The 27,977-nt window shown below is 39.8% G+C and overlaps 1 protein-coding gene and 1 non-coding gene across 3 annotated transcripts in view; both read right to left on the reverse strand.

Moving 5' to 3' along the window:
• Positions 1-27,977, reverse strand: part of HSD17B12 (hydroxysteroid 17-beta dehydrogenase 12) — a 165,109-nt gene that overhangs the window by 29,003 nt on the left and 108,129 nt on the right. For both annotated transcript variants that reach the window (XM_053203279.1, XM_015075703.3), the window contains 2 exons: positions 15,196-15,260; positions 14,070-14,114 (listed from right to left, as the gene is read on the reverse strand). In XM_053203279.1, the coding sequence (XP_053059254.1) occupies positions 14,070-14,114; positions 15,196-15,260 (110 nt within the window). The remainder of the gene's footprint in view (positions 1-14,069; positions 14,115-15,195; positions 15,261-27,977) is intronic.
• LOC113603524 (U6 spliceosomal RNA) lies at positions 1,693-1,798 on the reverse strand. The gene has a single exon (XR_003425122.1). It is a non-coding gene; the product is annotated as a U6 spliceosomal RNA (small nuclear RNA).

Genomic DNA, 27,977 nt, shown 5'->3' on the forward strand with positions numbered 1-27,977 from the left:
TCAGGATCCTCTTGGAATTGTTCTAAAATTGGATTTAGTGACAACTGCACAACTCTGTGAATTCATTTACCATTCAATTGTACACTTAAAGTTGGTGAATTATACGGCTTATAAAATTATCCCTCAATAAGGCTTTGAAAAGAATCTTCATCTTATGGATAAGAGTTAAAGATATGGAATCACAAAATACGCTGGATGTTACTTTATCAAACCCAGGAGAAAAAAAGAGCTCCTAAAATGTTCTATGCATATCAACTTATGGTCTGAGCAACATGAAGTAATAAAGAGACATTCTCCTACTTAGTCGAGGTCATGTTCTTTACTCAAACCTGGGGCTGGCCAATAGGGGTGCACTACCTAGGAGGAGCACAGATACACATGTAAACAAATCATTACAAGACACACTCTGAGTGTAAGGACAGAGGGCATTAATGCTTAGGAGCAAGACTCATCATGTCTGGGGTATCAGGTCGAGCTTCCCAGATTACATTTCAGTTAAGTTCTGAGAGAATAAACAGGAATTCGTCAGGAGGAAAAAATATTCTAGCCGAAGGAATAGAATACAAAAAGGCAAACGGCTGTAAGAAACTACAATCTTTGCTATAGACCTGAGGCCTTCAAAAAAAGCCTTTTGTTGAATGGAGCTTTTTATAAAGGAAAGCATGCACATCCAACATGTTATATATGTCATTCAATCTGCATATTATACCACATCATGGACAGCTTCCCATGCTAGTATAAATGGATGTTCTTCAGGCATATTAACCGTTGTGGAGTATTTTGTGATAAGGATTGATTATATGCATTTCTAGCGACATCTGAAAACATTTATTTAGCACATTTCATCAGGGACCATAACGCTTAGCTAATGTAAGAGGTCCCCCAAGCAGTCTGTGGAGAGAAGCTATCATTCAGTCCTCTAAGTCCTGAGACCACCAGAATCAGAATGAGTAAGAAGACTGATAATAAACACGCTCCCACCCAAGGGCATGAATATATGTGCGTGTGCATGTGCACACATCTATGTAACAGGAAATGAGACCTGTTAACTGAAGAGTAGCTAAGTGGAGTTCAGTTCATAGGGGTAGCCACTGACTGTTTAGCCTTCCGACACAAAAGGAGAGAAGAAGGGATAGGATTTGTGGGCAGTGATCTACCCGGAAAACTACCAGGAAAAGTCTACAAAATCTGTGGATGGATTCTTTTATTCTGACCAGGGATCTCAGAACCATCTGACTATTACCTAGTGGTTGTGCAGAGTTTTATAGTTCAATTAAGATATTTTTTCTATGACATAAATTTATACTCTTAAATATAATCCAATAAGAAATACCACTTTGGCTGGGATATTAAAGAAATATAAATGCGTGCATTGGGAGCTATTTTTTTCCTTACACTATGTACATGTCATACATTAAATGTTTTCTTTCTGAATGGCAATAGTTATCCATAATCGGAGACCAAATAAAACCCCATTTGATAGAATCTTACTTACAAAACCACATTAACAGCTAAACACTAAATGTTTTCTGGATGGTCTTCAATGTATGGACACATTCAAAACATACCCTCCCGCTCCCAGCTTTATTAAGATAGAACCGACATAGAACATTGTATTAATTTAAGCTGTACAACATTAACAATTCGATAGATGTAGATATTGCAAAAGGATTACCGCAATAAGTTACCATCAAAATTATGGAACGCTGCAAGCATTTCTGGGTCACCTTGCATATGGGCCATGCTAATCTTCTCCACATCATTCCAACTTTAGGATTTGTGCTGCCGAAGAGAGCTCCAAAATGTATTCTTTATAGAAGTGAGCTAACACTCAACAAGTTTAAATAATTTAGCACAAAGACAAAGGAAAAAAGTGTGTTCGATGTCTAGCTATTAAAGGGCCAGAAATATTTGTTGGATGCTCACTGACCAAATAATCCCTCAGGTCCTCTCGGGAAAAAGTTCAATTCTTTTTAGAAAAAGTCTTTTGCATTGTTCGTTGGCTTCTCCTCTCAAATTCTGGCTCTAAACTATTTCTCCTTGCCACACAATGGACCAGCTTTTTGACCTGCCAAATAGTAACAACCCTGAAAAGCTTGAGAAAAGTTAACTTGAAATCTGCATGCTTTTATAGCACTGATTAACACCTCGTTCTATGCTTAAATTCTCTTCTAATTGGATTATAAGTCATGATAAATTCAACGTCAAGCCTTCTTTGGCTGCATATGTGTACACAAATAACAATACAAATAAGCAGAGAAGCTTCCCTATGTTCACATCAAATTGCATTCTCTTTGACATCAAGTTTTACATAGGATATTTTAACTAAGCTATTAGTACTCTCATTTTACTTTGTATGCATCAATTGGTATCTTGATATCTGGTTATTTATACCATGTACCAGCGTTTCTGTGAAATCTCACTATCTATCTGAACTCCATTTCACAGCTCACAAGCTGTTTCTGGAGTTAACTCAATATGCTAATTTTAGGCCATCTGCAGGTGATAATTGCTGTACCAGGAAATTTTTTTGTTCCTCTTAAGATACTGCTTAAATAAGGTTACCATAACTTGTGCGTTCAGTGGTTAAGAATATTAGAAAAGTACCAGTAAACATGATTTTTGGACTTGTTTGCGTCTGGGTTGAAGTTATTTCCAAAAGTATGCAGCAAACAATTTAAATTTAATTTTTGTCTAAAAAGTGGCAAAAGTTGCTGCAGTAGTACCTCTACAGCAATGAAAGCTTCAAATCTTTGCGGAAAAAACAAGCATTTCCTATTTATATATATATTTTTAGTGACAGTTTCATTAATCCTCACCACAAAAAAAAAAAAAAGTCCCAGAAGCCTAAAGTCAAAGGAAGAAAGGTCAATATATATTATATGGCACCTAGATATTGCATCACTCTGTGCGCCAGCTGCCCATAGAGTATACATATACACAAAGATACACAAAGATACACAAAGAAAAGTTAAGATAAATGAAAAGTCTTTAGCAATGCCAGCTCAATTTAGAATTCCTTCTGGGCATACCACATATTCATTTTCAAGATGAGCACTGGGTGTTGTGTGTAAGCCAACTGGACAATAAATTGTATCTTCAAAAAAAGAGTGAAATATTTATTGGTACTTATTACCACAGCTATGTATATTCTGGCCGGGAAATAAATAAGAGGCTGATTTAGCTTATAAACCATCAAAATCTGTTTCATTAGATCATTTAGTTGAGATACCTGACTCAAAAATGCACTGGCGGGCCTAAAAAAAAAAAAATTTCTGAAAATGTTACATTAAAATATAACCATCTTAGTGTTATAAATACTGCTCACATTTTTGGCAATTACGTGCACTGCTTTTGTAATTAGAAAAGCCCCTACAATTAATACTATTTCTAAAAGAAATTAAAATGAATAATTTTTTCTTCTCTTTCACTTCTCTGGCATCAGTAATCAAGAGCTTATTATAAGGAACTTTATTTTATACGCAATAGTCAATTTAGGTTTTCCTGCGTTTTAGTTTATCATGAAAACTTGTAACACAGCAAATTACACAAATTATGCAAATTCTCTTACAAGCAAGTGATTTATTTTTACAATCAAATAATTTTTGTCTCATGTAACCTCTGGCATTCAGTCAGTTTCTACACAGAACAGTACAAAGAAAATACTACCGCATTATGCTCAAAAAAGACAACCAAAAACCCAAATGGAAAGGTTAAAATTCAAGATAACTTCGTAAAATAAGACAACAAATACTGTCACTTGTACCCACCATTATATATAAATAGAATTTAAAGTGTAACAACTTAACCCTAGAATCTGGGCAAAGTCCCAAGAATCCAGGCTATTCGTATAAATAATTAGGACACCACAGATAGCCACTCTGTCCACATCTGCCCATCTTCTTACCCCAGAGACACCTGCTTGGAGTAAACAGGATCTAAATTCAAGCAAGTGAAACATGAACCCATAAAATTAGAAGGAAGCAGATACAAATGCCTTATACAAGTTTTCAACTGGAATCATTAACAGCAATTTACAAAATCCATAGTCTGATCGTGAAAAGAACCACATAAAGTAACAATACTGTTACGCCAGCCCTCTTTGGGAGAAATGAGGGTGACTCACTGGAAGTCATGCTGGAGTGGCACAGCACAGTTTTCCTTTAGAAGCTGTCATGTGAGCTCTGTCATACTGAGAATACAACTTCATTAGAAATTCTTTGAATCTCACCTATATGGCTAATGGAATATTTACTGCACAGGGGGTGAAAAGCTTAATTAGGTAAAAATTTTCAAGTGCTTTGAGATCTCCAAGTATTGTTTGATTTTCCTCTTTGGTAATGTTTTAAGTCTTTGTGGAAGGGTAGGTAAGAGCCCTCCTTGCCATTCTCCCGCCCCCACCACATACTACTTAGCCTGAAATTCAACCCCCATTTTTCCTTTTGTAGTCAATTGTTTTGATACATGTTAAAATAATGGAACTAAAGAAAAATAAAAGAACTTTCCAGAACAGAAGGGTGCATGCCAATGGATAATAACATAATCAAAAGCCATAATCTACAAATGCTGAAAAAATTAAAAAGCACATATACACAGCATACACTGCTTTTCCAAGTTTGGCATGTTACAATTTGCTAAGAGTTTCCATTCCTTAAAATTTCGCCCAAATAAGCTGACTTCTCAAAAAGTGACAATTTTAGGAGAAAATAATTTCTAAAGTTCTCAAAGAGATTTTTTAAAAAGATTTTATTTTTAAAGTATCTCTACAGCTAACGTGGGGCTCAAACTCACAACCCTGAGATCAAGAGTTGCACACTCCACTGACTGAGCCAGCCAGGCACCCCTTCAAGGAGATTTTTACATTTTCACCCCAAAATAAGGCATTTCTCTCATAAACCAGCTTTGCTTTGAACTGGAAAGAACCTTAGAAACAATCTACAACTACTCGCTTTTCACACAGAGTGGTCCTCATGCAGTTAGGCAAAACCATCATTTTGCAGTTATGCTCAAAGCAGCCTGTTACCAGGAGACCCTAAGAGCCAAATGTACCCAATTATTTGAAAATTGTTAGGAGCATAATGACAGCAGCTCTCAAAATGGATGAAAAGACTCTAGGCACTAACTTGGAATGTCTTCATCTAGAAAAGCCCCAAGTGGGGGGTCAGAGCTGAGAGTCATACTCTTCCTTCCTACAAGTTATTAATTTCCCAATGTTGTTAACTTAAATTCTTGGGGCTGGGTGGAGGAATACATTCTTAACATAATGCCTAAATTAAATACAATTAGATGGCTGCACAGAGATTCCTCTTCTCCAGGATTTCCAGATTAACAGAGGGCTCCCTCTACTGGTACCATGTCACACGCCAAAGGCAAATCCAGGTAAGGAAAAGAAAACCAACGCTTCTGTGCTTCTCATCCATCCAAACATTTATTATCTACACCATGGGCCGGGCACAGCACTATACCCTCCTGGCTGAGCCACATACAGTGAATATATACTGGCATTAACAGGAAAAAAACAGCTTTTCAAAAGCAGGCAAAGCACACCAAGTGCTCTGATTTCAGATAATCATAGGGATGGAAGAGACCGATTTAGTTAAAACCGTTCTAATCCTTCAAGTCCATGAAGCAGGTTTTCAGTTGGAGTAGACTGAATATCTGGGGTTGCCTGTACAGGGGGGTACAAACTCAAATGCCTGGAAGGATTGGGCAACATACACGAGCACAGTGAGTCGGGGAGCAGGGCCGGGTGGGGACGGTGGCGACCTGGAGAGGGCAGGCCTCATTACCCAGCACACTCACCTGCTGGCCACTCTGCCCTCCCCACTTATACTGTCATGCCACACTTCAGGTCTGCGTTACCTCATCTTCAGACTTTCCCCCAAGAGAAGCTAGAAATGTGGGTGTGAAATGTCCCAATTAAAAAAAAAATTTTTTTTTTAACGTCTATTTAATTTTGAGAGGGAGAGACCGAGCAGGAGTGGGGAGGGGCAGAGAAAGAGGTGGGGACACAGAATCCAAAGCAGGCTGCAGGCTCTGAGCTGTCAGCACAGAGTCTGATGCGGGGCTCAAACCTACAAACTGCGAGACCATGTCTTGAGCCTAAGTCAGCCGCTTTACCCACTGAGCCACCCAGGCGCCCCTGAATTGTCCCAATTTTGAAACGTGCGCTAAGTGAAATACGTTGGTAGGGCATGTGCAGCCCAGACTACCGGGTTGAGCCTTCGGCCTAGAATCAGAAGGGAACTCCCCTTTTGCCCATTCCACTGCTGGCGGGTCCAAAGGGTATAAAGTTCTCATGATTTCCTTCAGTATAAATATCCATAATTGATCTACGTCCAGCCTTTTAGGGCCACATACAGTAAGTGGGTTGCTTATTCCCAAAGAAAGAAGATTTTCACTTTTTAACTCACTCACTTATTCAAAAGCATTTGCTGCACACCTGCCATAGGTGAGGCCCAGGGCTAGGGAACAGCAGAGAACAAAAAGAACACGGTACCAACACTCATGGGGCTCACAAATTGCAGAGAGGCACTACACCGAAAATGAGCTGCTGAGGGAAGGGAAGATGTGCAGTGCGCAGTGAAACTGTGTGGCCGAGAGACCAGGCCTAGTCTCGAAGGCTCCCTACCAGCTCCCGAGGACAGAACACTGTGGGGGCGAACTGAAGGATAGGTAGCATAAGTGGGAGACGCGGGAGCTTCCACGGACAGGGAACTGCCTGAAGGGACATGAGGTGCAAGAGACCCAAGGTGCTTTGACCTGAACACAGGGAAGTAGAGGGAGACAGACCAGAGGTGGAACTGGAGAGGTGGGCAGCATCCACATCAAGTAGGTCCTTCCCTATAGGTCACACCAAGGAGTTAGGACTTGAGGGAAAGAAATCACTGAAGGACCTCACAGTGGTGTGATATGTCCTAATGCAAAGTAACACTCTGGTTGGGGTACGGAGACTGGACTAGAGGGAGACAAGCTGTTTCGAAAAGGCTGGTGGGGCTATTCTAGTAGTTCCCAATGAAAGGGGTAGGGGCTTGGAATTTGGAAGGCATCACTGGGCATGAAAAGAAGTGAGCTGATTTGCGAAATACTAAGGAGGTAGAATTAACTGGCATTGGGGTGTGTGTGTGTGTGTGTGTGTGTGTGTGTGTGTGTGTGTTTGCGCGCACGTGTGTGTGTGTGTGTGTGTGTGTGTGTGTGTGATGTCATGCTTCCTTTCTCCATGCTAAACATCTCTAATTCTTTCAGCCACTCCTAATAAGACATGATTTCAAGCCCCCTCTTTGGTTGAGTGAAGGAAAAACTAAATTCTGATGCCCTGCTTAAGACTTCTCCCCTCATCTTGGAGTGCCTGGGTGGCTCAGTCAGTTAACATCCGACTCCGGCTCAGGTCATGATCTTGTGGTTTGTGAGTTCGAGCCCCACGTCGGGCTCTGTGCTGACAGCTCAGAGCTGGAGGCTACTTTGGATTCTGTGTCTCCCTCTCTCTCTGCCCCTCCTCCACTCATGCTCTGTCTCTGCCTCTCAAAAATAAATAAAAACATTAAAAATTTTATTAAAAAAAAAGGACTTCTCCCCAACCCCAAATAAAACAAACAAAACTTACTGTATAATTTCTCACTGTAAGTAGAGGTTGTTAATAAATTCTATTCTGGGTCACACCCCACCCACTTTCTTCTTTGCTCTAAAAGAGGTAGTAATAAAGAAGGTTGAAATGTCCTCTCCACTTGTCAGAATGGTAGACTGGAAATTTCCAAAGGGATTGAGGTATAGGCAGGGCCCCTACCTACTGTCCACCTTCTTCACAAATGCCAGTGGCAGCTTCAGGACCCACTACCATCAGAAGAAATGGTTTTCCCACCCTTAGGTAAGAACTGCAAGTAGTTTAGGGAATACTGTTTGGGTAGTGTTCATTGGAAAAGGAGTAAAGTGTCTTGAGATCCTAAAACTGTCATTAAAGGCATCAAAAAACTGTCAGGCCTACAGAAGGAAGGGAACTCCAAATCAAACAAGTGATCTCAAATCAGAAACAAACAATGCGAGCAAGATCTGCTTTAGAACTGGTCTTTGAATTGTGGGGAGCTCGGTGTCCTGCCTGTTTGAAATCGGACTCGTACTGATCTGTCTCTGGAGTTGCGGGACTTCTCGGTTTCCTATTATTTCCCCCAGAGTAATCAACAGTACTACAACAATTTCATGTGCAAACTCTCAGTATTCAGAGATGGAAAGCCCTCCAGGCACAAAACTGCAACTGTTTTAGAAGAGTCTGGTTCAATGTCTGGAGGCTTAATTATCTCTAAACTTGGCGATTTCTGGTCCGAAGGTCATCGTTCTGGAGGAGAAATAAGACTTATCCTAGATTTTAGTCACAGCGCATCTCAAATCACAAAAGGAAAAGCCCCGGCTAGTAGGACCTCTCTTCCGAGCTCTTGAGGCTGATCTACCTGCCATGTTGATCAATTAGATAGAACTTCCACACCACTGCTCTCCTCGCCTTGGCACTTACCCGCTCTGTGGAGAACAAGGACAGGACTAAATTTACCCCTGAAGGATGTGAAAGCAAAACTGTAAGGCAAGCAACAAGCCTTCTAAACACCTCTTGGGTGACCTCAACTAACAGTTTTATGTCTGGTGAAGGGAAAGTCGAGTTAAGCAGGACTTAGACAATGGCCTGGGAGAGGTGACTGGACTCTATGATTACACATCAAGGGTCTATAGTCAAAAGTATTCTGGTTAATATTTCTTCCCCAGTAGTCTTCTGGGCCACTCACCACCACTGCATCTGGTGATGACCCGTAATTTCTCTGGTCAGGATATTTCACTTCTCTTATTCCTCTGTCGGGATGTGGAACTTACGTGACTTTTTATAATCATCTGACCTACTAACACAGGAGCACACGGACCACATGATAATCCCGGACCTGACGCATCCAGGTCATTCAATGCCTGTGAGGTGGCACAGGACCTACAACAAGATGCTGGGGCCTCACCCAACAAACATCTCCAGATTAGGGGAACAAACCCAGCGTCACAGGGGTATACTGATTTCACTCCTCTTTCCTGGCATGCTTCTCAAGTCAGGCGTCCCTATCGAGCGGTTTGGCGAGGAGGCAAAACTTGGACCAGCACTGATGATGAGAAGAAGCTGTTTTCTTTCTGGTATAAACTATTTTCAATACATTTATTATGACATTAGGCAGCAGACACCCATGCCCTAGTTCCCCTGATGTCCAGCCACCATAAAATCTTCGAAGATTCTACAGCCAGACCAATTTTCATCTTCTTTTAAGTTACCCCGGGGCTCCGAACATAGTTACATTTCTACAGGAAATGTAGCCCTGGCCCTGGCAACATAACACAGTCAACTAAAGCGCAATAGGCCCAATTCATCAAAATACACTACAGGGCAAATCTCAGCAGCATGGAAGAACACTGAGCCTGGGAGCCTCACACAGAAAACCTTATCCAGGTGAATGCCCTTTCTTCAGTAGACAGAAAATCAACTCATATACCATAAACACATATGGCCACTCTGCCACTAGAACCACCTTTCTAAAACGTGCATCAGATGACACCTTACTTTTCTGCTCAAAGGCTCTCCATCCCTCTTAGCCCACTGCCCAAGCTCGCGCACAATCATGTCCTAACTCGTCTTTCTGGCCGCTGACTGGTTACCCAGTGCACACCACTCGCCTCTGCCTCCTCGAGTCAAACCATTCTCACACCTGAACACTCACTAGTCATCTATGCAACAGAGATGCCAACCACAGGGATCCTGTCTGCAGCACAACAAAGACCACTTGGCTACCCTCTGGATGCTATTCATTCCGTGGTGAATAAAGCAAGAGTTTTGAACTGTTTTTCCACTAAAAGTGCACATCACAAAGATACAGGAAGGTTCATATTTACTCTAAAGATAAAATAAAGGATGACTATTCAGCTTAATGCACAAGTGTTTTAAAATTTTTTTAATGTTTATTTATCTCAGAGAGAGAGACAGACAAATAGAACACAAAAGGAAGAGGGGCAGAGACAGAGAGGGAGACACAGAATCCAAAACAGACTCCAGGCTCTGAGCTGTCAGCGCAGAGCCCAACGCAGGACTTGAACCCACAAGCCGCAAGATCATGACCTGAATCGAGCGAGGCTGGACGCTCAACCGACTGAGCCACCCAGGCGCTCCAGTGTTTTGAATAGCAAACGCCCTTAGTGTTTTGTAAATGGGATGTGATTTGCAAAAATCAGGCTTACAGACATGGTAAGCCTAAACCCAGTTCCTGTGGCGGTGACACTTCCCACCAATGTGGTTCACCATATGATATGCTATGACATGTTTAATAAGTTAGCATTTGTCTGACTCATTTCGTGGTTGAACAAGTACGTATGCCAATGTGGAAAGACAAAGTAGAAGAGGAAGAAGAGGGAGAAGCATTTCCTAATCTGTTGAGATGTTAGGACTGGTGCCGCACATTCTTATTTCACAGTTATTTAAAAAAACCTGAGAGGTACTCTACAGTGCTGTTGGATTTGTGCTGCTCTTTCGGCACTGACCCCCTGCCTACTTGTCTTCAAGCAGGGCATGAGGTGACCACCACCACACGTGTTGCTCTGGCTCAGAAGCTGCTTGAAGGATGCAGTGTGTGGCCGTGAAACACAGCAAGCTGACTGGTTCTCACAGGTCAAGGTCAAGACCCTGGGCTTTTACCGTTAGTATTCAGTAGACTGCCAGCCAAAGATGCATGTCTTGGGAGACAGAGGAGGCCGTGTTTTTTTAATATCAAGGCATATAAACATGGAAGCACTGACAAGCAGAAGGCTACAGGAGAAAATACTACTGTATCTAGAGTAAAAATTATATATGGCTTATCTGACAAAGGGGTTAAAATTTTCAGGAGACTGGGGCACCTGGGTGTCTCAGTCACTTAAGCAAGACTTTGGCTCAGGACATGATCTCGCCATTCCCAAGTTTGAGCCCCACATCGGTCTCTGTGCTGACAGCTCAGAGCCAGGAGACTGTTTCAGATTCTGTGTCTCCCTCTCTCTTTCTTTCTTTTTAAAAAAAAATTTTTTTTAATGTTTATTTATTATTGAGAGACAGAGAGAGATAGAGCATGAGCATGGGAGGCACAGAGAGAGGAGGAGACACTGAATCTGAAGCAGGCTCCAGGCTCTGAGCTGTCAGCACAGAGCCCAACTCAGGGCTCAAACTCACAAACTGTGAGATCATGACCTGAGCTGACGTCAGACGCTTAACCGACTGAGCCACCCAGGCGCCCCTCCCTCTCTCTTTCTGCCCCTTCCCCACTCACACTCCGTCTCTCTCAAAAATAAACATTAAAAAATTTTTTCATAAAAAAAAAAATATCAGGACATTAATTTGTAGCTAATATTAACACTTCTATAAAATAAAATTTAAACACTTCAATATACCTTTCATCATTAACTCATTAAAATATATTAGGAAATACATGTACACAGTTGTAACAACTCATTATTTTTAGGCATTTGGCCAAATGTGCTAGAAAACATTATCAAAACAATAGCACACAACAGTCATTTCAAGAGGCAAAACCACAAAGTATATTAATTATAGACCAGAATGTTAGTTTTGATCAAAAAACTGCCTACGGGGGTGCCTGGATGGCTCAGTCGGTTAAGCATCCGACTTCGGCTCAGGTCATGATCTCACAGTCGGTGAGTTCGAGCCCTGCGTCGGGCTCTGTGCTGACCGCTCAGAGCCTGGAGCCTGTTTCAGATTCTGTGTCTCCCTCTCTCTCTGACCCTCCCCCGTTCATGCTCTGTCTCTCTCTGTCTCAAAAATAAATAAACGTTAAAAAAAAAAATTAAAAAAAAAAAGCTTTGCCTACTAACGAATAAACTCAGAGTTGCACACAGATACTAAACATCTTTATCAGCTCTGGGAATAATAGTAACATTCTTGAAGGCCCTCACTAGGAGCTGGGTACATTACCTTATTTAATTCCCAAAACAACTCTGTGAGGTAAAGAGATTAACACCCTCAATTTTACACACGAGAAATGGAAGCACAGCGGGCAAGTAATCTGTTCTGGGTCAAACAACTAGTAAACTGTAGAGTTATTTAATTGACTTGAAACCTCATAGAGATTATTGTCCAACGACAACATTTATACAGGTATGCCAAGAGAAATAGCCTTAAAACTATACAGATATATTCGTATCAACCATGGTTTAAAAGCATCCGTTTTGTGTTTGGGGGGTTCTTGCTCCAAATCTACTTAAAGATTGTTAGTAGTTTACCTCACTTAAACTGAATCTTAAGTAAGAAAACAACTCTGGCTAAAAACGATAATGGAAAAGATACACTGATTAGTTTCTTTTATAAAATTATTTGTCATATTATAATATAATTCAGATGAGGTGCTTTTAAGTAGCAAGCTATCATATGTTACACGGTACGTATGCAGGGATGATGAAGGTTTTGTTTTGGTAACTGGTTTACATGAACCAACATGTTGTTCAAATCATATAAAACCACACAATAACTGAATTAACTAAGTACTTGAAATGCAACATGTGTAGTATCCAGGGAGAAGCACAGCCATACATGAAGAGGTGGACAAGGCATAAGATTTTAGGGCCCTTGGACTTGAAATCAAGCATGTAACAGACATCCCTTCTCAGGGCATGAAGACATAAAGAGAGTTTTTCTTTAAACATTCACAACAGAGAAAATGATCAAGACTGTGCCATCAGATGAAAACTAGTAATTAAGTTCTTATTTATATTTATCTGGTTAACTCTAATAGATTTGAGTTAAATATTTTTTTATTTCCTTAAACTCGAAGAGTTACTAAACATGGGTTTGGCTTTTCTGTCAGTACAACGGTCCCCCTCACCTGTGGTTTCCACCTTCCAAGGTTTCAGTTGCCCAGAGTCAACCGAGGTCAACTGTGGTCCGCAAGCAGATGATCCTCCTTCAGACACAATGTCAGAAGGTCAAGAGCAGCCTAACACCCGGTCACAGTGCCTACGTCCTTCCCCTCAGTTCATTGCAGCATGTGGGCATTTTACATTCCACGTCCTCACCAGAAGGGTGAGTACAGCACAGTAAGATATTCTGGGAGAGACCACACTCACCTAACTTTTATTACAGCATTATCATTATAATTGTTCTATTTTATTGTTAGTTATTGTTAACCTCTTACTGAGCCTAATTTAGAAATGAAACTTTATCAGGGGTATGTACGGATAGCAAAAAACAGTGTATACAGGGTTCGATGGCATCTGGGGCTTCAGGCATCTGCCGGAAGTCTTGGAACATATCCCCGGTGGATAAGAGGGACACTGCTGTGTGTTCAAATCTGAAGCTTCTGACGTTGCCTTTGCAAATTCTGTCTCGGGCAATGTTTTTTGCTAGGCTAGTGTGCGGAATCAAGGTATGGTATCAGTGACTGCTAACATATAAGGAAAAGTAGTGCTCAGATGCTCATATTTGCTACTTATTCCCCGCCTCCCACTTTTTTTTTTTCTTTGCTGCCTGTTCTTCCTTTTAGCACATATTAGCTATGGTGTCTTTTGTAGGCACATACAAGTAACACGACTTTAATGCATGCCTACCAACTAGAAGCCAGAGTAATTTTTATGTGTGGCTAATAAAAATCGTTCCCATTACTTTTAGCCCCATACTGCTACACAATGCTTTCCCACAACATTTCATTCACCTGCTTACAATGTGTTACAGGGGATACGAAAATGGAAATAATTTATCAGTGAAGAACCGTGTGTAGATGAAAACTTTGTAAAAACCCGTCTTCAGCCTAAGTTCGTTTGTGTGGTCCCAGGGCCTACTGCACTGTTTGCACAGAGGAGGCATTTCATAAATGTTCAATTGTTCAAAAGCAAAATTACACAGAAACTTGTTTGGTCTTCAGCTCTTTCTACACCCCCAAAACATAAGGAAATAAGACCGCCTTCATCAGGGATACGTATTTACATGGAAAGAAGAGATGACTAATGTGAACAAACTGGTCGTGAGTTTTTAAATAGAATGAACCAAAAAAGGATGACATATTTATAAAAAAGCTGCTTACCTTACAAACAGAAAGAACATTAACATTTATCAGTTTCTTGATGGTCTGTAAAACAAATATGGACAATTTTATATACCTCTGATCGTGGAAGTAACCATATTAGATACATATATACGTGATCTAGCAAACCACAGAAAGTTTCCCCAGATACAGTAGAGACACAGGAAAATGGCAGGAGTTGGGGTACAAAGGCAGATTTTGTTTTATTCTCAGTGCTACAACACTTTTCTACCAAAAGTAACAATTCATGCTAAAATGCAAAATCCAAGGTAGACGTGTAAGAAAAATCTGGAAGCAAAAGACACTAAATCTAAAAGAAATATGCTATTTTCTTTCTGCTAATATTGAAAGGAGAAATTATTGAATCTAAGATTTTCAACAATTCTTTTTAATTCACATATTCCTTCAAGGATATGCTTTTCTAATTTTTATTAAAGAATTATGCACGGCAGTGCCTGGGTGGCTCAGTTGGTTAAGCGTCCAACTCTTGATTTCAGCTCAGGTCATGATCTCACGGTTTGTGAGTTTGAGTCCCACATCAGGCTCTGCGCTGACAGTGCGGAGCCTGTTTGGGATTTTCTCTCTCCTTCTGTCTCTGCCTCTCCACCTCCCCCAGACACGTGCTCTCTCGCTCTCAAAAATAAACAAACATGCCTGCCTCAAGAATATAGCTTTCATTTTGGTAAGTTTACCTGAATCAATCATATTGCTATATATTAACATATTTATAATTTCTAAATTGAAGTTTATAATCCTGATACTTAAAACAGAGCTATTTTGATATAATAAATATAGAAATAAGGGTAACAAGATGAGCTACTACTGAACTTTGTACTATACTAATGAGGTTATAAACATCTTCTTGTTCAATCCTTCTAAGATCCCTATGAAGGCACCTATTTTGTGGATGTGGGAATGGACATCCATCTTGTGGATGTGGGATGGTGGGATCACCCCCAAGGTAACTCAGGGAACAAGAAGACAAGCCACAGTGCAAACCCCGGGCAGCTGGACTCAAGTGCTCACAGTGTGAACCATTATACCATACTGCCTTGCCAATATTCACATGCTCTCCTTTTGTTACCATACTATTAAAAAAAAAAAAAAAAAAAAAAAAAAGACTTACATTGTCCAAGTCAGGAACGTCCAGAAAGTATTCAGGATACTCATATGACACTCCCACATTGTTCACTGAAATAAGACAAGATCATTAGCTGCCTAACGTAAACTATATTTTATACATTTATTGAAATAAGGAGATTAATAATATCAAGACTAAAGTGATACATACAATGAAATCAAATACTGTTTATGACTGGAGTAATCTTTCCCAGACTTTTCCACCCAAAATCTATCGGTATTTGTATAGTTCAAATGTCTTCCTCATTAAGCCCTTCCTGAATCTACCATCCAACCCCCCCCATAAAGGGACTTTCTCTTTGCTTTAATTTCCATAGCCCCTTGGAGTGTGTATTCTGCCTCTGTGATAGTTATTTGTAGATATCGCTTGATCCCTCTCTAGACTTACATTTTCATAATGGAGTAGAAAGAGTGAAGGGTATTGCAGCGTAGGGGACCAGAAACCTGCATTCTACTAGAAACGGAAAACGTGTGACTAGGGATAAGTCACGTATGAGACGCATCTCAGTTTCTTCATCTCTAACACGAGAGGTTGTTTAATCATTCAACAAATATCTGCCATATGCCTACATACAAGACATGCGCTAGAAACTAGAAACACCAGAAAGAAAAAGGCAATCTTTGGCATCATGGTGCATACTGTGTTGTAGGAAGAGAAAGACACTGAACAAAAAGAATAAAACATTTATTTCATTACAAAGTACACTGTGCCACGGGAGCCTACGCCTGGGGTCTGACATCATCCAGGGAGTGAGGGAAGACTTCTTCGTGGAGGCCCAGAGTAGGCTCAGACTAAATGTCTCCAATGAACCATCCGTCCCTACCAGACCATAAGCCCTGAAAATCAAGATCATGTCCTTGTCTTTCTATATCCTCCCTCCTCAGTCACCTCACCTAAGGCTGGGACTACAGGACAACTGAGAAGCCAAGAAGAAATTTATATACAATTAGGTACATGACTAATACTCAGATATCCTATGGTTCTCCCTAGCTCTGGAAAGACAAACCCAGAATAAGGAACGTTTGTAGGAATACATAAAATATCTCGGAATTTATTTTAATTAATAATGAAATGGATAATCTCTATCTACATTTAATCACTACAACAACCCTTCTAGGTAGTTCCTATTACTATCTCCCTTTTACATAGTAGGAAACCAAAGTTCACAGCGGTTAAATAATTTGCCAAAGGACATAGAGCAAAGTAAGACCTGGAAATTTGACTTCAGAGGCTGGGCTCTTCACCAGCATATTAAAGCTGCATATGCCTTCACCCAGTATTCAGTTCAGAAAAAAATATCAGCAGTAATTGGGTAAAAAAAGAAATCTGGTAGCCATGTTTAATAAAACTGGAGTATTAGAAAAGAAAGGTTTTGGTAGTAAAAAGATGGTGAAATTACAATCCGTCTGCTAAAACTCAGAAGGCATTGTGCCAAATAAACCTGGTAACAGTAGCAGTAACTCTTTCAGTAGACTAACAAAATTAGTGGTGTGAAATAACTCAATAAGGGTTCTATAGTTAGCAGTAAGCCAGTCACTTGAGGCTGTGAGTCTCAAGATTCTACCTGCACAACTTGGCTGGGATGGACTAAACAAAATCACTGAAAATTATCTGAAAATCCGAAAGCAAAGAACAGTGGCAAAGCAAATTGTACCTAATTACAATGTATGCTCTTGTGAACAAGGATTATATCTAAACATAATTAATAACCACAGGTCCAGATCTATTTGTAATTTATTCAACAGGTTCTCTACCCACCAGAGGTTCAAGGAATCGATTTTATACAGACCTTTAACAATTAAGGCTAAACTAGTTACAGGTGAGGCATTATGTGCCCTTGACTTTGCTTTACCCATGGATAGAATCATAAAGGATGAATAACTCACAGCCTAAGAGAAACAACAACTAAAGTATGTTAAAATGCTACAAATAAACAAAATATTTGTTACAAAGTCAGCTTAAAATAGACTCTTCAAGGAAACGTTTTGCCAAATTGTAATGTTCTTCAGGATTGAAGAAAAATTCTGACACTCACAGCCAACTCCATTTCCCCTCACTCTCCTGGATCTAGAATACCTTTTTTAGTTTTCTTTGTAGCCAATGGAAATACTAATACTCCAGTTCAAAGTGCTGAAGAAAACTGGATAGTGTAATTATAAATGTTTTATTCACATTTTTTTAAAGACTTCATGCTTTTTTAGGAGTTCATTTATTTTGAGACAGTGTGCGTGCACAAGAAAGGGAGAGGCAGAGAGAGGGAAACAGAGAATCTCAAGCAGGTTCCACACTGTCAGCACGGAGCCTGATGTGGGCTCAATCTCTCGAACCATGAGATCACGACCTGAGCTGAAACCAAGAGTCAGATGCTTAACCAACTGAGCCACCTTGGCACTCCCAAATCTTTTAAAATCCAGATTGTGTGTGTGGGTGGGTGTGTGTGCTGTGTGTGTGTGTGTTTAATCTGGGAACTCCATAAACAGTACACTTGATTTAGTAATTTCAACATGTACTGCACGTACAAAGTTGAGCTAAGGAAGCCCACAAAAAACTAAGCAAGCAGGGCAATGTCACTCTGATTAAGGCACTAACAATGGACAATCTTCCGATCTGTTTCTAATTGAGCAAAGGGAGCCATCAAAACTACACACTCACACAATGAAAATGTGAACATCTATTTAATATAGTTCTAAAAAAAAAAAAAACATGTTCAACACTTTAGTCCAAAGAAATAGAATCATGTATAAAGGCCATGTTATTATAACCAAAAACATACACAGCAAAAAAAATGTTAAAGCTGGAATAGATCTTTCAGAGCATCAAGCCCAATTTTATGAGGGGAAGTACATTACAAGGTCAGACTGGCACTTTGTCCTATTCCAGGGCTTAGGACTCTAAAATCCCTTCCTGTTTTGTTAGTTGCGCCTTTTGCTTGTGAAATATTCACTACCCGTAATCTCTCCACTGTTGGTAATCACTTTAGAGTTGCTATTATTTAAGAGTACAGAGAAAAACAACTGTTGCTCTCAAATAGCTATTTCCATAAACTGCACAATAGTGCACATCTTTTGAAAAAGGCAACCCCGCTGCAATTTTATTTTGAGACATTAGGTGGCAGCAATAACCAAATGGCGGGCGGAAAGCTTTAAGGGAATTGGAAAAGGAAGAAAACAGGCTTTGGGTAGGAGTGAAGGATGGAAATATTTCCATTATAATGTAATCTCGTTAAGAATCGGTGCGTGCAATGCCAATATTACAGAATTCATTATAGAATTCACCAAACTAAACAGTGCCACAAGTGGTTCCAAAAGTATTCAGATAGTTGAAAATCCCTTCTAAATGGTAGCATTTTAAATTGGCATTAAATATCTGTTTATTAGTCAGGGTCGCTTTTTTTTTTTAATTTCTTAAAGTAAGACACGAGAGACAAATTTTAAATTTTTTATTCAGTGACCCACAAAAACCTTTCACTCGCATAAAAGACACTGTGTCCTTCCAAAAACAAAGGATGCCCATGTCATCTCAGAATTCCAACTTAGGACTTCAACAATCACCACAGGATCATGAACAGATAGGCAATCTTTCCTGTCAGCTTCTCATTGGAGTGCTAAGATAAGAAAAGTTCAAGAGAAGAGATGAGGCAAACAGAGAGCAGAGGTCACAAAAGACCAAGAACGAGGGCAGGGTAATTGGAAAAAGAAGGACGCGGTGGTGAAAGGAGCAATTCTAAAAGAGCTGGCCCTCGCTGGAAAGAACAGTCAATGCCTGGTGCTCAGCAGTGCCCTCCCACACCCCCATGCAGAACTTCTGAAAACACCAATACTGATAAAGTATTGTATTATAAAGACTCAAAATCCAGAGTAATTCTGAAATGTTATGTAGATATTCTGTATCATATGATTGCTAAAAATCACTTCCACATCTCATACTTAAAAAGAACATACACAAGATTTCTGTTTCTTCTAAATTCATTTGCCGCTGTTTCTGACCTTACCAAACTTCGAATCATTTATTAAAACCATGTGCTTTTGAGATAGTGATGTCATTAGAAAATCAGATATTTGGTATCTGGGTTGGGCATGAGGGAGGAAAATACACTAAGTTACCAGAAAATGAAAATCTACTTGAAGAAACAGTGATAACCGATACAGGTGACCACACACAAAACACCTTCAATCTGCTTTTTTTAGATTAATCAGAGGCTTAAGAAATTAAGGTAATATAAAAATACATCATCTAATGGTTGGGCTTCCCAGTAGATGTCAAATAATGTAAAGTATTCCCGATTTCCCACTCATCATATCAAAGTACAGATGTTAAGGTAATTTCAGTCACATTTATAGTGATACAGACTAATCCAGTCCAAGCACTCAAATTAAAGACTAGAGAAATGGAAAAACTATTATAGTTCATTAATAAAATGGATTCGAAAAAAAATGCTGCCACTTCATCCCTTTTCAAAACAAACTGAGTTTTTTTGAATGCAGACTTCAGGAACAGCGTATAAGCCAAAAGCAGGTAGAAACTTCTCCCGTCTGAAGCTTTTGAACTCACAGGGTCCAACAGACCCACGTTTCAGTCCTAGCTCTACTACTACGAGCTCCTGACAAGAAGCAAGTGATTTCACCCCAGTGAGCCTCGGTTTTCTCAATGTCCTTATATATAAAACAGGGCTAATAATTTAAGAAATGATAGGCATCAAATCTTTAACCCAATTCCTGGAACGTATCAGTATGTTAATCAGTGGAAGAGGAAGAGTGTTTATTTTTGGGTGATCATTTCTTCTTCTTCTTCTTCTTCTTCTTCTTCTTCTTCTTCTTCTTCATTTTTAGTTTATTTATTTTGAGAGAGAGAGCAAGCAGGGAAGGGGCAGAGAGAGAGAGAGAGAGAGAGAGAGAATCCCAAGCAAGATCTGCACTGTCAGTGCAGAGCCCAATGCAGAGCTCACACTCACAAACTATGAGATCACGGCCTGAGCCAAAATCAAGAGTTGGACACATAACCGACTGAGCCAGGTGCCCCGGTGTGGTCATTAATTCAACAGGTAGTTCCTGAACCACTCTGTACTCAACACTATTCTACGTGCTGGGATGCAGCAGGAGAGGCAAAGTCCCTGCTTTTATCATATGTGCACAGCAGCAAAGTGGAGAGATCCTGTGGAAACAGCCAGAATAACTGCTCGTACTGATTAAGGGTATCCCAGTTGTTCCTCTACCCTCTATTTCTTTCAAGTAGATCTAGTCTGACAGTCTATAGAGAGTTTGCAAAGTGAGGCAAAGAAAATTCCTTCTTTGCCTTATTTAACATATTGCTGTAGCTAGCACATGTTCATACTCTGACAGATGATATTTGGAACACCATGTAAAACATTTTGCAAACTTTACAGTTTTCATACACTTGTGAGTAGCAATTTCTAAATAAGAGAGAGTTTACAAGGCTTTAAATTTGCAGTGCCTTTAATCAGAAATTGAAAAGTGAAGACTGAGTCAGAAGCAACACAACAGAACACTTTATTTCTACTGTTTAATTATAAATTGCTATGTGATCCTCATTACAAAACTAGGTAAGATCTGCCATCCATAAACTCAGAAGAGAGGAGGAAAGAAGGATGACAGGAGGTTGGTGGTTAAATCTGAGCGAATGGGAGGAACATTCGTCAACTTCGTGCATTACGGTTCTGTTTACATTTCTGAGATCACAGCTAATTACCCAGTTTTAAGTTAAAGGTTCTGCTTTAATTAATACCATTAGTGGTTTTCAAGTGAAAGGAGATACATTTGAATTCTAAGTCTTATTCTCACTTCAGAAATCCAATCTCATCCAACACATCTAATGGAATTATACGGCACTATACTTAGTCTGATAATGTTCCTGATGAGTCTCCTAGTCTTAAAAAAAAAAAAAAAAAAAAAGTCCATGTATCTATTCCACTCGCTGTGATTGGCGACCCCAGGCTTTGGCCTCATTCAACACAAAGGAGGGCACTGGTGCCAGGGATCCACAGGTCCACTTGAATCCCCACTTGGACTTCTCATAGCTCTCTCAAGCTTAACATATCCCAAAGTGAAATCATCATTTTCTTTACAGAATTTTCTCCTGATCTAGGGTTTCTTGTCTTAGGGAAACAGCACAGAGTTGCTCAAGTCAGAACCTGCAAATTGCAAACCACTACTTGTATAATCCTGGACAATATTTAACCTCCTTAAGTCTGTTTCTTGTCCTAAAATGGGCACAAAAGCAGTAATGTCTACTTTATAGTACTGCTGAGGATTGCATGAGATTTGTTAGCATGGTGTCTGGCATCTAAAAGCACTTGGGGATGTTGGCAATAATGACTGGACACACCAAACAAGTGCTATTGTTATTCATCAGTGCTTCTATCAGACAAAACCTCTGATGAGGACCTTCTCTCAATAGACCCTGGTCCTGCTTCTACTCCTAAACATCTCTGTAGTCAGGCTACTTCTAACCATTCCCAGTGCCTGCATCCTAATGTAACCACTGTCATCTTATGTGTCATTGCTGAAAGGAGCCTACTGGTTTCCTTTTATCAATTCCTGCCCTCTTCCACTTGAAGTCAGAATAATCTAAAATGATGTCAATTTACTGCTTAAAACTCTACAATGTCTATACTGTCTTTCCAGTAGAGCCCAAACCTATTAACCTGATTTTCTAAGCCTTTCGTGAGCTGGCCCTGGTTATCTCCTGACTGGCCACTGTCCCCTTTGCAGTCCGTGCTCTAGTTCTTCCATCAGTTCCTCCAACCTGTCAAGCACATGTTCACCTCCAGCCTTTCCTTCTACCTGGAAACCCTTCCCACATCTCTTCTCCCAGGGTTAATCAGCCTTTAGGGCTCACTTTAAATATTACTTTCTCAGAGACCATCTCTGACACCCTCAGCTTTCTCGGTAACATAGTCTTTCATTACATTCACAGCTTGTTCAATAGCTGTCTTCCATAAAAGCAGAATGAGTATCAGTTTTATTTACTGCCGTATCTCTGGAATTTTACGTGTTGAATGAATTAGCACATGAATCAATCAACAAACAGAAAGGAAAGGTGCCCTATAATAAAGTATTTGTCTGGTCTTTGTCCCAGATTTCTGGGGTAGAGGTTCTAAACCCTTGCTATTTCCAAGATGATAGGAGTTTCTTTGTAATTCATGGTGGGCCTTTTTTTTTTTTTTTAAGCTTTATTTAAGTAATCTCTACACTCAATGTAGGGCTTGAACTCATGACCCTGAGACCAAGAGTCACATGCTCTGCCTGCTCTACTGACTGAGCCAGCCAGGTTGGTTGGCCTTTGGATCACAACTGAGATTATGCTAATGAGATGAATCAGGATGGGGCTTGGTCACCAAAGAGACCAAACTGTGTGGCTAAGGCCTTGAGCCAGCCCAAGCTGCGAAAAGGGAGAGGGACTAGAAACTAAGTTCAGTCACATAGTCAAAGATTCAATTAATCATGTCTACATAATGAAACCCCAATAAAAATTGTGGACACTGAGCTTTCTGGTTGGTGAACATTAAGCACAGGGAGGGGGTTCACCTTAACCCCAGAGAGAGGCACAGAGTTCAGAACCCTCTCAGATCTTGCCCTATGGGTCTCTTTATTTGGCTAGTATTAATTCCTATCCTTCATAATAAAACTCTACTTGTGAGTACAGTGCTCTCCTAGTTCTGTAAGATGTTCTAGCAAATTATCAAACCTGAAGGGGTGATGGGAACCCCCAAATTTGTAGCCCGTTGGTCAGAAGTGCAGGTGGCCTGGAGACTGCTATATTTGAACTAAGGGCAGTCTTGTTGGGGACTATGCCCTGAACTTGTGGAGTGCACATTAACTCTGGGTGGTTAGGGACAAAATTGGATTGCATTACAAAAGGGAAGTTTTGGAAGTGTCTTAAACCCATAAATCACATCCTGATGTAATAGGCAAACGACCATCTGTGCTATCATCCCATCATGTTCCTGTAAGCCTTTCCTGTATACTTAAGCTAATAGCCTCTGCCCTTTCTTGGGCGTGAGCCATTTTATACCTGAGCTATGGGGGCAGGTGGTGGTATTTCCAAACATGAAAATTTATCTTTGGTACTCTCTCAACTAACTTTCTCTTGCCCTTCTATTCTTCCTCCCTTTCACAACACCCCACTGACCAACCTACCACTACAGTTTCCTCTTTTTTGTTGTTTTTTTAAGATTTTAAGTAATCTCTACAGTTGAACATGGGGCTTGAGGACTCAGGGGACCCTGAGATCAAGAGTCACACACTCTACTGACTAAGCCAGCTGTACCCTTCTACAGTTTCCTCTTTAAGTCTCTTCCTTTCCATTTCAAAATGATTTTTTCATGTCTTTCACTAACTACAACAGCCATTTCCTGCAGGTGACTAATCCATCAAGGTCATAAACTAAATGTACTAATCCCAATAAGATGTAAATGAAGATGTCACTGGCCCTTTCAGAGACATTTTAAAAGTCAACTTAAAGCTAATTTCTAATTGGTAAAGTTCCTGAAGAGAGCAAGAAGTTAAGAAGTAGCTTTATAAATTTCTAAATCCTCTGAAGAAGCAAGACTCTTCTACTTGTAACTTCCTTAGTCAGCTGGGACTGGGAAGCTACACAACTCTTAACAAGTTCCTTCCTTCCCAGCGGTCCTGAAGAATTTTCCACAACCCAGTTCCTACAGGCCTTGGCTCTCTCTCCTCAGCCTATACCTATTTCTCTTCCTTTGATATACTGGGGACTTATACTGGGGACTTATATTGAACTATAAGGAAGTCACCTCTGGATTCCAACCCAAATAACCTAGGAGTTTGCCATTTGGAAGCTAACTGGCCCTTTCCCTGAGTAGTGAATAATATTCTTGGGCCTTCTGTTGAGAAGCTTTAAAGACTTAAGTATAAACAGAGATAGAGTAGACTGATCTTAACTATTCATCTCTGCTCAAACCATATTTGAGGATAAATATTCTCAACATTTGACCATTCTCGATCGTATAACATTCTGGAAAATACTAGGTTTTAGAGGAGAAAAATGGAACACATGCCTCCAAAGCATTACCCATAAACTATAAGGTTGCATGGGCAAAGATAACAAAAAGATATCTTTGCATTTGGCTGAGGAGAAAGGAAGGACACAAATTAAAAGAAAATATCCCATCAAATATATAAGCAGAGCAAGTATTCACTTAAAATGGCATGGGAAGAAAAAGAAGAGTAAGTTCTATTCTAGCTTTTACAGTCAATAATTTTTGCAATTAATTGACTTTTATTATCTATACTATTGTTGGCTACATACTATTATCTATACTGTTATTTATACCATTGCCATTGTCTACACTATGTCTATACTATTTTTAATATTACACTATTAAAATGATGCCTCTTCAGAAAATTATGGCACTGCATGCACATAGGAAAAGGTCAATAGGTAATAAACACTCCTGAATACACTAAGCCAGCACAGCGTCACATCAGCCTGTACCAACTAATTCTCTTGATTCTGCAACTTACACAAAGCATGACAGTATGCATGGAGAAGACCTTGATAGCGTTTGGCATGGTGAGATTCTTGGTCTAGGACGCATTAAGAGCTTGAATAAAGCTGTGATTTATTTTTTTTAATGATTCACAAATGAAGTAGCTGTTTTTTCCATGAAGACCTTTTTATTTTTTCTTCTAGGACAAAGAATGTCACTTTTTAAAGGTTAAAAAAAAGTCATAGTAGTGGAATTTGAAAACAGTGTTGTCTGTGGCATACTTCAAATCCAAGGCTACTCTTTTGGCCTTGGTAAATTACGCCTCCTGCGATGTGTTATGCCAAGTCCTCCAAACCAACAGTGGAGCACACATGAGAATCTCTCCCGAGGAAGCAAGCAAGTAAGCATTGTAGCATTTGCATTTTGTTAACCCGATTGTTTGCTTATTCAAAGCAGTATTGATGTCATTTTCTCTAAATAGTTGAAGTTTTTTAAGCTTTCTCAAATCTGTGTTTCTTGGCATTTGCCTGAAAGAAGACAGCAGATGCTTACTTATTTTACATAACAGAGTTAAGAATCCAACTTCTCAACCTTAAGCATTTATAGTCTATCAAGTTACTGTGACCTTTCAGTATAAATTCAAACAATTCATGGCCATTTTCTTCCCACTTATCTTACTGAAAACTTGATGTTTCTTTCATGACAAAGGGCTTTAGCATTTTCCTTTGAAATTCTGACAATGCTAATTTTCTTTATTAAGCACTGACTATATACTTTGGTGGTTAATGCTATTCAAACAAATGGAGTATACCTTGGTGATTTATTTTTCCTTTTATCATTCCCAGTTTCATTAATACTCAGTAGAAAAAATTCCTTTCTACGTCTTCATATAGATTGCTAGGTCTTACCAGAAATCCATCTACATGTTTATTATTTTAGCAAATGTAAGAAAGGTGAGGCCATGACATTACACGAAGGAGGAAGGAGAATAAATCAGATTATTTCCTCCTTATGAGACAGAGGTTAGGGTATGTGGGATCTGGGTGGGGAGGAAAGAGGGAGGAAGGTGAAGAAGACACATACCCAGGGAATTATAAAAAAAAAAAAAAAGGAAACGGGGGCACCTGGGTGGCTCAGTTGGTTAAGCGTCTGACTTCGGCCCAGGTCACGATCTCACGGTTCTTGGGTTCAAGACCTGTGTTGGGCTCTGTGCTGACAGCTCGGAGCCTGGAGCCTGCTTCAGATTCTGTGTCTCCCTCTCTCTCTACCCCTCCCCTGCTCACACTGTGTGTGTGTGTCTCTCTCTCTTTCCAAAATAAACATTTAAAAATATTTTTTAAAAGAAAAAAATACATTAAAAGAAAACATAAACATTAGATTCCTCCCCCAACAACAGGTTCTACAATACAACCTGTTCTACACTAGAGAACGAACTGTAAGATTAGAGTTGAAATATGACCTAGTGATAAAATGTAGCTCATAAAGTGTTTATATTTATATTTATAAGGTGTTTTAGTAGTTCCCTCCAAAACCCTGACAAAATTACGATGCAATATAAGTCTATCTGCTAATAATTGTCAATAATTATGTACACCTTATGATTAAGGAGACAGTTGTAATAGAGTAGGAAGAAAACGAAACACTCAGCCAGTTAATAAGATAATGTACGTGAAGATGGTGCTATAGACTTGAAAGGATTATGCAAACATAAGCTACAATTATTTTTATCATCGATTTGTCACCAAATAGAAATTTATGCATGTAAGGTGTGTGTGTGTGTGTGTGTGTGTGTATGCCAATAAGTAATCAATCAGTTTAATTGCAGTGTAACTTTAAAGCGGGGTTTCTCAGCCTCAGCACTACTAAGATTTTAGGTGGTGTCCTTGCTGTGGGAGAGTCTGTCCGTGTGTTGTAGGATGTTTAGCAGCTTCCCTGACCCGCTAGGCCTGACCCACTAGGGGCTACTAGAAATTCTTCCACCTCCTCCCTCAATTAGTCACCATTAGAAATGTCTCTGGACAATGCCAGACAATGCAAAATTGCTCCTGGCTGAAAACCCTGTTAAAGCCTAAGAAAAATGTAAAAATTATGGCTCACCCACACAAACTGAGGATGAGAGACAGCCAGTATGAACTGGAAGCAAAGATGTCCCTCACTGGGCACAATATGGCTACTGAACACTTAAAACGTGGCTAATCAGAAATGAGAAATGTTGCAAGCGTAACATATGTAGGAAAGGAAGACGTAGTATGAGAAAAAGAATGCAAACGATTTCAATAACTTTTTATACGGATTACACGCTAAGGTGATATTTTGGATATGGAGGGCTAAAATAAAATACATTACCAAAATGAACTTTATCTGTTACAGTTTACTTTTTTTAAATGTGGCTACTAGAGAAGTTAAAATGACACACTGGCTCATGTTATATTTCTATATTTCTATCAGACAAGGGCTGAACTTGAGCGAAAACTATCCCTCCTTCACACTAATATTCTAAGCAGCCTTTCTTTGATGACAGGGAAGGGAACTCAAAAGAGCTCTGTCCTCAGTTTTTTCCTTACATTCTCTATATTCGCCTTGGATGAGCTCTAGTCTCAATGTTTCAATGAGATTACTATTTACACATAACTAATCTCCAAACTCTATCTCCTGTTCATAGCTCAACTAAAACCTAGATCCAGGGCACCTGGCTGGCTAAGTTGGTAGAGCATGGGACTCCTGATGTCAGCATCATGAATTTGGGCCCCACATTAGCTGTAGACATTATTTAAAAAATAAATAAACTTTAAAAAAAAAAGAGAGAGACAGAGAGAACCCTACTTTAAATAAATGAGTAAATAAATAAATCAATCCTAGATCCATATATCCAACTATCAACTTAACAACTCCACTTGGGCATCCCGGATGAACCCCAAACTTAAATGATCCTCATCCCAAACAAGATTCCTTCCGGATTCCTCATTTTAGTAAATGGCCCCATTGACCAGGTTCTCAGGCCAGAAACCTGAAAGTCATCCATGAGTGCTCTCTTCTTCATCCCCCTTGCAATCTCTCACAAAATTCTGCTTCATTTACTTCCTAATATTTCTGGAATCCTCCTTTCTCCCACCCCATGGCCTAGGCCAAGTCACCATTACTGTGCCCTATATCAACTCCCTCTTCCCCTTTATACTCTTACTACACCATACCCTGCCCTTCTCAAAAGTGCTGTCTTTCCTACTAGAACATCATACTACATGAAGTCAGGCGCTTTCTTGTTTGTTGCTATGTCTCTGGTTCTTTGACGAAAAAA

This window comes from Acinonyx jubatus, chromosome D1 (genome assembly GCF_027475565.1).
Source record: "Acinonyx jubatus isolate Ajub_Pintada_27869175 chromosome D1, VMU_Ajub_asm_v1.0, whole genome shotgun sequence".
Lineage (NCBI taxonomy): Eukaryota > Metazoa > Chordata > Mammalia > Carnivora > Felidae > Acinonyx > Acinonyx jubatus.